Here is an 11,934-nt window from a genome sequence, read left to right on the forward strand (position 1 = left end):
AAAGTGTTGCTGCAGATGGCACTCAGCCGAAATGTCCCTGCTGCAAATTCCAGTTCCAGCGCCTGTATATTTTCGATCGTTGTTACCAATGTTTTGTGGGATTTCAATATTATCGAAAATTTAACGATCGCAAAATTTGCAAAGGGCAAGGTCGTTGCAAAAATTACTACTTTTTCAGTCCACCTATCCTATGATCCAATACAAGCACACCACGAACATCCAGATATGCGACCACAAGGCAGTTCAGGTTGCGCTTTCTGTGCATTTCGTCTGTGTTTGTCTTCCCTAAGCACTTCTACAGTATGCAGCTCAAGAGACTCCCTGGTGTTTTCTGTATTCTCTCGTGTGGAGCCACCAGTATTTGCAGAGAGCTGCACCCGTATTTTCCCAGGCATTGTACTTAGGCAAGTACCTTACTGTTACTTTCAGCACTGTCTCAAAGTACAAAAAGGCGATTTAAAAAAAGAAAAGTGTCTGTGCAATTCCTATGCACAGTTTTTTTGCTGTTCAGTGGATTAAGCACGTCTAAATGAAACTGAACCCAACACACACACCTCCATCCCAGCAACAAGCTGACACCATATATCTCTATATTTGGAGTCTCGTAGAAATTTAGGAAGATGGTATAGCTGAACCTCTTTATAAGTGAAGTTTGTCACTGCTAAACAACTTCACAACATCAGTAGTTTATGGTTGCGGTTTGAACATATTAGGACTGCAGGTTTACTTTGAAGAGGTCTTGAACTCCCCCCCCCCCCCTGAAATTTTTTAGATAGTCCAATACAGCTTTGCTACTAGTAAAGACACCTAAAAGTAAAAAGACATCTAAAAATAAGACACAACAGGAGACAACAAACCCTGCAACACCTCCCCCTCCAAAAAAAAATATATCTAAAAAATCCACAGCACAATAAAAATTCCAGAGATTTCTTGACCCCTGATGACCCCTCCCCACCTCAAAAAGGCACTTGCAGGAATGCATGCTTTTTAGGACAAAAAGCCCCAAAAATAAGCAGACAAGTGTTTCACCCACACACATTCTTCTTAACTAACCCCCCTAGCAGCAATGTACTGAGAGTCGAGTGCAATAGGGGTGGACGGGTAGGTGGAAAACCTTGAACAGACTCTTGAGACTAAGGAACATTGATAAGACACATACCGTCCACCCCTATTGCACTCGACTTTCAGTGCATTGTGCTGCCGGGGCCCTATCCCTGTTCGTGATTCCAGCCAATGGGGGCAGATCCAAGATTTTTCTGAGATAGGGGTCCAGTCTTGGCCAGCATGGTAGATACGCGATCTAGGTAAACTAAACACTATGCGAAAGATAGAAACTGAGGATGTTAGGACATCCTGAGCCCCCTTCTAGATCCGCCCTTGGTGGCCTGTCCCATCTCCCAGCCATAGCCTCCTATATACTGATATATAGGATACTCAGTATATAGGAGGCTATGTCCCAGCCATCCCCGCCTCCCCACATAAGTTAGGTCGACCGACCACGTGCTCGTATGTTTTATCACTACGGTTGCGCCACCTACAATCACCCGTCGTCTGCGTGCGTTTATTGTTTTGTCTGTCTTGTGGTGAGTCGTCTCTTTCGCAGGTGCAATTTTCTCAGTTCTCAGGCCGTGCGGGTGAACTTAAGAGTGGGCGTCTCTGGTATTTGCTTTACATGCAAGATTATCTTACGCGGGTCACTATTCCACCTCACCACAAGCGACTATACTGTTTCAAAACGTTACATGACCAACGCGCGTGAACTATGCAAGTGTGACGAAAACAAACATGTGGTGTTTGCAGTGCAACGACACATGTGTCGGATGTCTACCCACCACCACAGGTGAACCCTAATGGATCTGAGAGATTCGGAATATAGACCGCTATTCGGCGGCCCCGTCGACAGGCCGCTGTTTGGAGGATCCAATGGTCGGGTAAGTGACATACGGATGCACCGAAATAAAGGCTCGCGAGGTACGCTACGCAGCGACACTGTCATGTAGCTGTACTTTAAGACTGCGCCACTGTCGGGAAACAATTAACTGTCACGCTCCTGGAGATAAAAAAAAACAGCTTAGAAGCGCATGACAAACAGACAACACGTCTTGTTCTGTGGAAAAGCATCACTGATCGCTGCTAACGTATTCCTCTGTTTCAGGAACGAACCATCCACATGACATTGGGGATAGTCACGACTCTACTGGTGACTGTAAGCGCTACTGTTTATTGCTTCGTTCTCGTCCCGTCAAAAGACCAAACTATACGCATTCGCAGACATTTTGAAGACCTAAGATTATAGTGTAGAGACAGATTTAGGAAAACTACACAAAGCTCGATCTGCATAAATCATGCCCCCCCCCATGCACTACAACCGGTTAGAGCTTACGGTGGTGCTTCCCCATATGATATTTTATTTATTTATATGGTTACCCCAGCAATGTCACCTCACCTGCGCTGTGATTATTCTGTGAGTGTATCACAAGTAATCTGGAGTCAGTGTAGGAAAGAGTGAAATATGTGCAGAAATGCTTCCCTAAGTCTGCACAGTGAGGTAAACCTTGAATATTTGGTCCACTCTGTGTTGTAAACAGTATTGAAAATACTGTTGGAAATACTTGAGTATTCGGAAATACAAATCTGTGGTGCAATATGCACTTATCAACATCGGTAGTTGTTGCTGCCCCATGAAAGATGATCGGAGACCATAAATACACGGACAGACCAATTAACCTGCAAACTCGTCACGAGCATTTAAAAAGTAAATTCCTCGTGAGCAAAATTTTAAGCCACGAATGTTTATGAGTGTAACAGAATACACTTGTAGGGCAGTGTTTTTTAATACCGAATAATTGCTTATTCAATTTGGGTATAGAATCAACTACAGAATTCTGTATTTGATTAGGAGCAATCTGTACGAGCAATATCTCTTCCAAACCAAATATATACGAATATAGTTCCAAAACTGCGCGCAGAAACAATGAAGTCAGCGCCGCTAACTAAAACCCTCATTTGAGGCAGTTGGTAGCAGATAATTGCGCTTCAGAGCAGCACTCAACATACAGACAGAAAAAGAAAACAAACGATACAGACATCGGCTTAATACATATTATGGACAACTGCTTAACAGCAGACAGCAACTAGTTAATAAGCAGTTGTCTGTGTAGCTCTTTTTCTGTCTACGTGATGAGTGCTGTTCCGAAGTATGAAGTACGACAGCTGGCCTGTGATGCCAGAGCTGCCAGCCTGCATTATTAGTACTGTACTGGATATTATATATATTGTTTTTGTTTAGCTCTTGGACACACTGTGAATGGCTCACCTGTTTCTGTCACTGCTTGGATTTTATTACAGTACTGTTTACTTTGCCCCATGCTTCGCTTGCAACTTGATGCAACAGTGAAGAGTTGATGTGTTGCATATCTGAAATAGAGTTTAACACTGCAGTGTTTCCTGTGTACTTTACGCACATATACATTACAGGGCATGTGGTCCGCTGCTGTGGTGATCATGGTGCGCTGACAGCAGTCTTAAACAAAGCCTCAACCAATTTGTTAATTTGAAAAGTGTGTTAGCTGGAGGAAACCCTTTTTTTTTTTTTTGAGTGCTATGACTATTCAGCATCTGTCTGATCTAGCGCAATAGACCTCTACCTGTTTGTAAACAAATGACGTCATAATGTTCGACAGCGCCACGAGTTCGGTAGAGTTGAACTATGTTCAAAGCTAGTGGCGAACAAGGTGGCGCCTGAAAGCCACGGTCTTGAGGGGATTACGATGGTCTCTGAAAGGGACGCGACCTTCGGTCCTACTTTCTTTCAGCCGAACAATTGCTCATTCGTGGAACCCAGCTTTCCCCTTCCGATCAGTTTTGGTTTCGGCCTGTCTACCAACGTCATGATGACGTTTCTCGGGTAGAGGTTTATTGCTGTGCAATTAACGTGAAGAGACTGTGCAGCACCCTAGCTTCCTCCTTTCTTACGTTTGTGAAGGCTGTGCCCTCATTGGTTAGGCTTCATATAAGGAGAAAAGAAGCTTGAGGTGGACCATGCGGCATTCCTGCACAGTCTCTTGCTTACCGTGTTTTCGGGTGTATAACACAACCTCCCAAAAACTAGCAGAATTTAACAAATGTCCTGTGTGTGTATAACGCACATGGATGGCATAACATACGTACTTTGGGGTGAAAATACCGGTGTTTAATATTCCATTGAGAATGTAACCTCTGCACCGCCGTTGTAAGTCCACAGTAACTAAAGCATGGACTATGGGTACTTTTTATTGCATCTGTCATGGACACTATGTTTAATCGTAGCAGTCGAACTTCCGATCTGACAAAGATGGTGTCATAGTAAACTTCGGTGCCGACGCCGCTCTCAGTCTCCCTGTTCTGTTTTCTTTCTCACATTCCTCCTCAGCAGTGCTAGCCTTCTGAAATTAGTTGAGGACTGACACCTTCCTGGGCCCACTTCTTCTCTGCTCTGGCGTGGGATGACTCAAGCAAATAAGTCTGCCTGCCTGCCTGGGGAGTTGTCCACTCACTCTGCTCTTCATGTGTCCCTGTCATGGTGTCTTAGCGTATTTTCATTACGGGTATTCCCGGGTAAACCCGATTTTTACCTGGCAAATTGTCACCATTTGTAGCAAACCAGTACAGTTAGTTTGAGTAACTGAGCCCGATTTCTCTCCCAATTTAGCAGACTGGAAGTTTTCTCATGAATTTAGAGCACATATTCGTTTACCTGATTTTTATCCCCCGAATTTAGAAAAAAAAAAATTTCCCGAAAACTCCAGGGTCAAAGTGTAAATAAAATTCCAGAGGCAATCGTAACATTTTACAGTGTGAAGGAACAAGCGGCAGCAGATCCAAACGACATAGTAAATGTTTTTTGAAACCAATTATCCTGCCAATGAAACTGGCACATTGCCCTATCTTATCTTCGTCAAATTTGCCACATCAATATCTGCTGGGTTGGCAGATGGAAAGCTAATGCCTAAAGCAGCTAGCCTTTCTTTTCTTCGCCCTTTTTTGATCCGTGTGTTGTAACACGCACCAGGTGCTTTCAGGAGGTGATACGGCGATGAACGTAGACTGTCTCGAGGTGCTCACATACTTACTAATATGTAACATATGCCCTACTTTACAGATTACCCTCATCCTAGCCTTCTTTTATTCCGTCAATCCGCCCTGTGGAAGGCACATATATTTTGCCCTCTGCATTGTGGCCTTATGTGTCTCTCATATTGTATTGGTAAGTTCATGCCTATCCTTCGTGTTACTTTGCACGTCTGTCTTCCCGTGCAGTCCGACTAATGCTACGCATACTATTCTCGTGTTGAGTGTCCCTGGTTGGAAAAGAACGACCAGGTGCCTCACAGAAAATATAGCAGTACCTGAGTACATTGGCGTAGCCAGAAGGGGGGTTCAGCAGGGCCAACCACCCCCCTTCATATGGTACCTTTTGCAGTGCATTTGGGAGAGGGAAACGAGAAAATCCTCCTCTCCCATCCATGTAAAGCGCTTGTAGAACCGGTCCCGAAATATTTTTTTTCTGGCTATGCCGCCGTCTTAGTAACCCTGTTACAGTTACATTTTACAGTTACTTTAACCAAAATGGGTAACTAGCTGCGGTTACTTTTGTAGAAGAGTAACTAGTTACAGTTGCAAGTTACTTGTACCTTAATTACTACCCGTGCCCGCCCTCAACCCTTCCAGAGTTACTCCGCGTCTGAGAGATTACACTGCAGCGCCACCGGGTGTTGCCTCTGTTGCTCCTACGGGTGAGCACCAGTAGGGACGCAGCTAGCCAGCCGTTGCAGCCAATTGGAACAAGCGTTGGGTGGGGCTCAGGACGTGTCATTCTTGGGTTGAACGCAACTATAATTGTAATTCAGCAAACTTGCACTTTGTCTCTTCCTAATGAAATGAAATATTTGTGTATTCAAGTTTCTACAATGCATTGAGGCACTTGTTGCTTGAGGAACAAGGAAGCAAAGAATGAAATTGGACAGCTTGAGAATGGCGTACTAACGTGACAAGTGTCTAATATGACGGGAACAGCATTTAAAACACACAAGGGTGGAGAAGTTGACAGGACAAGGCACTAGTCTACCAACTTAAGATTTATTAGACAATAATGCGACGCAATGAAAGGGAAGGAAAAGAGCAACCTGTCTAGCAATCAATGTGCTCTACTGTACTTATCCGGTAACGTGAACTCCTTATCATGTAGCGTTGATTGTTGCAGAGGTTTCTCCTTTCATTATGTCCTGGTGTGGCATTATTGTCTAATAGATCTTTATTTGGTAGCCTAGCACCTGTCCTGTCTACTTCTCCATCCTTGTGTTCGCTTAAAAATTGCGTAAATTGTAGGGAAAAAGTGTGCAATGCCGACAGTGCCACCACTGACCTTAATTCATTTCACCTTTCACTTCTTGTTTTTTTATTTTATTTCAGATTCACTGGTACCGACAAGGTGACGTCGACCCCAAGTTTAGGAAGCTAATATATATGAATACTGTGGTAATCCTTCTATTCTGCATATCTGCACTGACGTACTTCGTTGAACGATGCTGACGTGTTGTGGCATTGTCGTTTAGTGACACCCTCGTGACCTTATCTGTATTATTCCATCTTTACTAGTTTCCTCTCGTTTGCGGGTCACGGGGAATTTTGATATTCAGTTGTTACAGTTGTGTGTTGCAGTGGACCCGTCCATAAAACCGGGAGCTGTTCTTCCTGCGCTCGCATAAATCATCACTATCATAGCCTCATAAATCAATTTTTACTTCGAACGCGACGCGCAATTTATTGGGCCGTTATGGAGCGCATTGGCATTGTCACGGGGATGCGCAGGAAGTAGTGGACCACGTGGCACTATCGTTAAAACTATGCTTAATTTAATGAAGTGGATGACAGTCGAGTTGCTGCTCTTTTTTACGGTTTGAAATTCGATGTGAAGGACCTTTGTTATCTAACCGATTTTATATTTCCAACTTGCATTGTGTGCATGTGCTGGGACCACCAGACAACAAATGAGAGAAGTATTTTTTCTCATTTTTTTCTAAACATTATAGACCTAGAGGCAATCTTGGATGCAGAGCTTGCAACGCTTCCCGTATCGTACCAACCAAATTAAAATTCAAACTTTATTTAACTGTTAGCCAGATTTTTCTTGTGTCAATTTTGTTCCTCTACAATCTCGGTGCCCCTGGTGAAATGTTTGATAACTACCCCCCCCCCCCCCCCAAAAAAAAAAGAAGTGCAGGCTCTGTGTTCAACTGCACATATCTAAAAATCTGATAGCCTTGCAGGTATTTGTAAAAATTATTTTGCTACACTTGTAACCAACGCGGTTTAGCACTGTTTACATAAAGTACGGCCATTAATAATACTATCATGTAGTTAGTAATAATGCGGCTGTTTTTGTGCATTATTTTCACAAAGTGTACATAAGTATAGGTAGTATTGGTCCAAGAAACATTCCTGAATGTGTGATATGCTGGGCGAATTCCGCGGGGCAGCATGTGACGATTTTGCAAGAGATTTTGCACCATCACGTTGAGAGTGTTCAGGCTGGGGTAACCTGTCACATGTTGTTAATGTGCAAAGTTCTTGCAGTTTGGAATAATGGAGATACGGGAATTGGGAATATGGGAATACAGGAATAATGGATATTGGAATAATGAAAAATATGGAAGAAATGGGGTTATGCTGGTGAACACCACTCTCTGCCTCGGTGCGTAACAATGACTGGAGGTTACGGTGGAAGCCCCTGCATAGACATTTATAAAAACGATCCTGCACTTGACCTACAATCCTGTTGTAGAAGCAAGTTTTAGTGGTGTAAAGCCTGTGTAACGGAAGGTCACTTTCAAAGTGTCACTGAGAAAAGTGGGTTCGTACACTTCACGGAAGTAGTTGTTTGTACGAACCTTTCCTAATCTGCGGGTTTCCTCATATGAGAAAAGCAATATTTAAACCTATAAGCTACGTACCCTCACTGTTGCACTGAAAGCTTCGTATGGACCGCTCAGGTCCATAGGTAGGAGGCAGAGATCCTCCGGTATGGAGCTCGTTCTTGACGGGAACAGATATATCTACGCATTTGGAGTTGAGATTTCCTGGGTGTAGGCTCAGGAAACCATTTCTTGACTTGCAATTCCAACTGCTAACCGAACATATATGTGTCTCTGTAAGCTTACCTTATCCTTAATTGGGAGATTGTCGCTCAGTGTGTTATTTTATGGTCAATCTTGCCATGGTACGTGGAAGGAGAGGTGCCCCACCTGAGGCGGCTTGTGAGTAGTCTTTATTGTAAGGGTCCCATTAGGACATTCAAGAGAAATGGATAACGTTACACCTGTTTCTGTGGTTGCCTCGTTCTGAACGAGCTGTGAACTGCCCTGAGCCTAGGGAATTACTCCATAAAAAAGGGTGAACTGTGAAATTATGTTCTGTTCTGGGCAGCTTAGTTCAGCTCCCAAACTCACGTGAACGAAGCTTTGACAACGAGTTTCGCAAGTTTCACGAGAGATCGTACACGGTACAAATTTTATTCACTGGAAGGCGTACTGCTGACGTATTTTGTTACAGCAGTGTCGCACATCATGCCGACATGGTGTGCTCTACCATGTGCTAGACATTTGTGTGTCGTTATTGTATATTAAAAATGATTTCCATATTAATAGGTGCACATCTTCCTGTTGCTGTGAAGCAAGGCGTGATCGGAGGGGGATGTGTTGAAATTATGATAAATTAGGAATTTGTTCTCACTTCAGTGCCTTCTTCTAATTTAGTGCCTGTACACTAAGCGCAGCATGTTATGTGGCACACGTAATGCATCGATATATGTACCCCTAACCTATAAATAAATCTCTAGAGATGAGAGGGTCACGGCAAGCTGACACTGTAGTGGTCATATTAGCAGATAGCACGCATGCGAGTCAATACTCCTCTACACCGCCCTTCAAACTGTTTCTCTCATTCGCCTCATGGTGGCAGCATATTGTTTTTACAGCGATACCTGTAAAGTGGAGGTGTAAAGGGGGGAGGTTAGGGGAGGTTCTCGAGTCAGCGGAAGAGTGTCCGAAGCCTGAAGCACCCAGTAAAGTGCTTCCTGTGCCTCAGGCTCAAGTTGGGAGAAACCTGCCCTACAGTGATTCCGCCCGCGCCTCACAGAGGGCGCTACAGTCTCGCATTGTAATCATCGGTTGCGTCTGCAGAGAGAGAGAGAGTCGCTGTGGCTCTGAGCGGCGTACAGATGTGGACGGATGGAGAGAGGACAACAGGAAGGAGTGGGAGACGGGTGGTGAGTTAGTATGCATCATGTGCCGACTGGAAACGAATGTCATATGAATTCTTCTACATGCAACATGTTCCCTGTAAACAGGCATTGTTTGTTGCATCCAACAAACAGGCAGGGTTGCAGACAGGGTTTGTTGCATCCAACTGAAGTAGTTTCTCTTATCTTTGAAGGATTACATGGATAAAGGATGCATGCATGAACGTCTGCACCAACATACCTGCAACGGAAAGAAAACTAAAGCTGCAAAAGCACTGGTTTGGATCAGACGTAGACATGATGCTGAAAGAAGGCATGGCACTACACAGACAACCGCATTGTATGCTTTGTGAGCTGCACATTGAAAAGGTTAATGCACACAGTTCCGTCTATACATGATGTATGCCCCGTATGGTCGCAGAGCCACGTTCTTCACCGTGCAAATGCAACCGTGCAACCTGCCAGCTTTGGAAGTTTTTGAGTCGTCCTGGGAGTCGTGCACCCCCCCAGGACCCGCCACTAGTCCAGCGTTATCCATGGTGCTGCAGTTCAGATAAGCGGCTATTCATCCGCTCCTGGAGTGGCTTTGATAATGTTCTGGAGTGCTGAATCATAAGCATAATGCAGTGTCCTTTGCTTGTTTTTGCAAATATGTGCATGGGAATGACACAAGCATGAACTAATAGTCCTTCATTGTGTGGAATTAGCTGCATGACCCAGCCGAGCTTAACTCTCGGAAACATGTTTATTGTCTTGTGGTGTTTCTGTATTTTGTCGGCCCGAAGCACACAGCCAATGACAAGACCAGCCCGGCCCGCAGGCCTGTGCAGGGCTCTGGTTTGTACTCCTCAATGAGAGTGCAAACGGCTCTGGTGTAAAGATGTCTTCATTCGCGCAATCCCTTTCCGCACCCCAGCAAAGTTTCCTTACGGGCACAGTTTGTTCATCTCCGTCGTAAAGAACTGGATGGATTTATCCTATCCGCCGAGCTGCTGACCTGCAGTAGTACCCACGAACCTTTGACACGTCATCCCTTAAACCTTTAAATGCCGTGCCAATCTCGAGGACGGTGCCCCAGAACAACAGTCTCTGTTCGAAATATCGGCGGCTCTCGTCCTGGACACTTCTCATAACACGTGTTAGGCACAGTACAGTTGAACGTTGCAGTAGTACTTCAGTAATTAAACTGTCATATTGGGCTTTTGGAAAAATATTTTTTTCGTGATGTTTTACATTGTACTGTGGTACGAGTAGTCTCTTTTGTCTTCAGGTTTTGTGTCTCTTAAAAATCAGGTTATAATGCAAAAATGGGAAAAGTCTAGCACTCGCAAGTGAATAACTATTTAAAGAGATTGAAACATTTTAATAATTTATTTTACTAAAGAACAAGCTTTCGGACGGGGTCCGTCCTTCCTCAGGTGCGATCACGGATACATTGAACACTTGGTAGAGATATTTATACCAATGTGCATAAGAGAAAGGGAATAAGGTATCGCTTTTTTTGTTTTTTGCGGCCTCAGTTCTCTCTAATAAGAATTTGTATTTCCTTCTTTCTCGCTGCCTTCTTTGTTCCCTTTCTCTTATGCACATTAGTATAAATATCTCTACCAAATGTTCAATGTATCGCACCTGAGGAAAGACGGACTGTTTATTTATATCTTAAATTTAAATTATTTAAATGTTTCAGTCTCTTCAAATACTTATCTAAATCAGGTTATATTTCAGAATTGGTATAGAGAGGAAAAATAGGTTTTCGGGTGAAAACAAACGAATGTGCTTGTTACCCGTTTCAGATTAACACAAGCATATGAACTCATTTCTGCACATTGGCCAGTTTCATCCTTTTGTGACCATGTCTTACCCTAACACACAGGGTCTCTAAGTATGAAGAGCTAAAGATTCAAGAAGTTGTCTCGAAACAAAACGCATATTTGCATGCTAACTAACCTTCAAGACCTGCGTTGGAGGTGGACGTACTGTTGCACTGTAAAGCAACATGTAACATATAGAGTTCTCATGTGCGGTGGAATGTCTACAAGAAAAAAACAGAATATGCATGCTGGACAACTTTTCAGGATGTCTGAGTTGTCTTGGGTGTGCTTTGCTGTTACATCTTCTGTCTTGCACCCCAGAATCAGGGATGTATACTCATTTCTAGGAACTCGTTCATGGTCTCAGGCCACACATCATGAGGTATGTATAGAAGTACACAAAAATGGATGCACTGCACATACTGTTACGAGTAAACTAGCATATATCCAGTCAATGGATGGTACTAGATGACAAGGTTGGTTTATGGAGTTGGAAAAGGACGCATTGTGAGACTGTTTGTGCTGTCTTCAGGCACAGAGAGTGAGCCCGATAACGCCGATGCCCCCTCACCTTGGAATGTTACCCCTTTACCTCTTGTGTAAATTGGTACCAATGAGGTAACACTGTGTAAGCACTCTTTTGTAGTTTGCATCTCTTCGAGGTACTGCTCGTGTCAAAACGCGATGTGTTCTACGCTTACTTTTCTGGATGGTACCCTTCATGAAAGCCATTTAAACTGATTACAACTAAACAGTTATTTGCGGTGATATGTGCAGTCATAAGTCTTACTGCAAGAGGAATACAATACCGTTCTACTGATCGCTTCACAGGCAATAGGGCAAAGA

At 43.8% G+C, this 11,934-nt stretch overlaps 1 protein-coding gene across 3 annotated transcripts; it reads left to right on the plus strand.

The window, feature by feature from the left end:
- Window positions 1–1,486: 1,486 nt before the first annotated feature.
- On the plus strand, window positions 1,487–8,893 carry LOC135400322 (transmembrane protein 243-like). Of its 3 annotated transcripts, none has more exons than XM_064632153.1 (5): window positions 1,487–1,583; window positions 1,801–1,931; window positions 2,156–2,206; window positions 5,141–5,245; window positions 6,451–8,893. In XM_064632153.1, exons 2-5 carry the CDS (start codon window positions 1,851–1,853, stop codon window positions 6,568–6,570), a joined length of 357 nt encoding a protein of 118 aa, XP_064488223.1. In that variant the 5' UTR covers window positions 1,487–1,583; window positions 1,801–1,850; the 3' UTR covers window positions 6,571–8,893. The 3 variants fall into 3 exon arrangements, with proteins under 3 accessions (XP_064488223.1, XP_064488224.1, XP_064488221.1); XM_064632154.1 differs by having other exon boundaries at window positions 1,519–1,931; window positions 6,451–6,516; window positions 8,685–8,893; XM_064632151.1 differs by having other exon boundaries at window positions 1,526–1,931.
- The last annotated feature ends 3,041 nt before the right edge of the window (window positions 8,894–11,934 follow it).

This window comes from Ornithodoros turicata, chromosome 7 (assembly GCF_037126465.1).
Source record: "Ornithodoros turicata isolate Travis chromosome 7, ASM3712646v1, whole genome shotgun sequence".
NCBI classification, from domain to species: Eukaryota; Metazoa; Arthropoda; class Arachnida; order Ixodida; family Argasidae; genus Ornithodoros; species Ornithodoros turicata.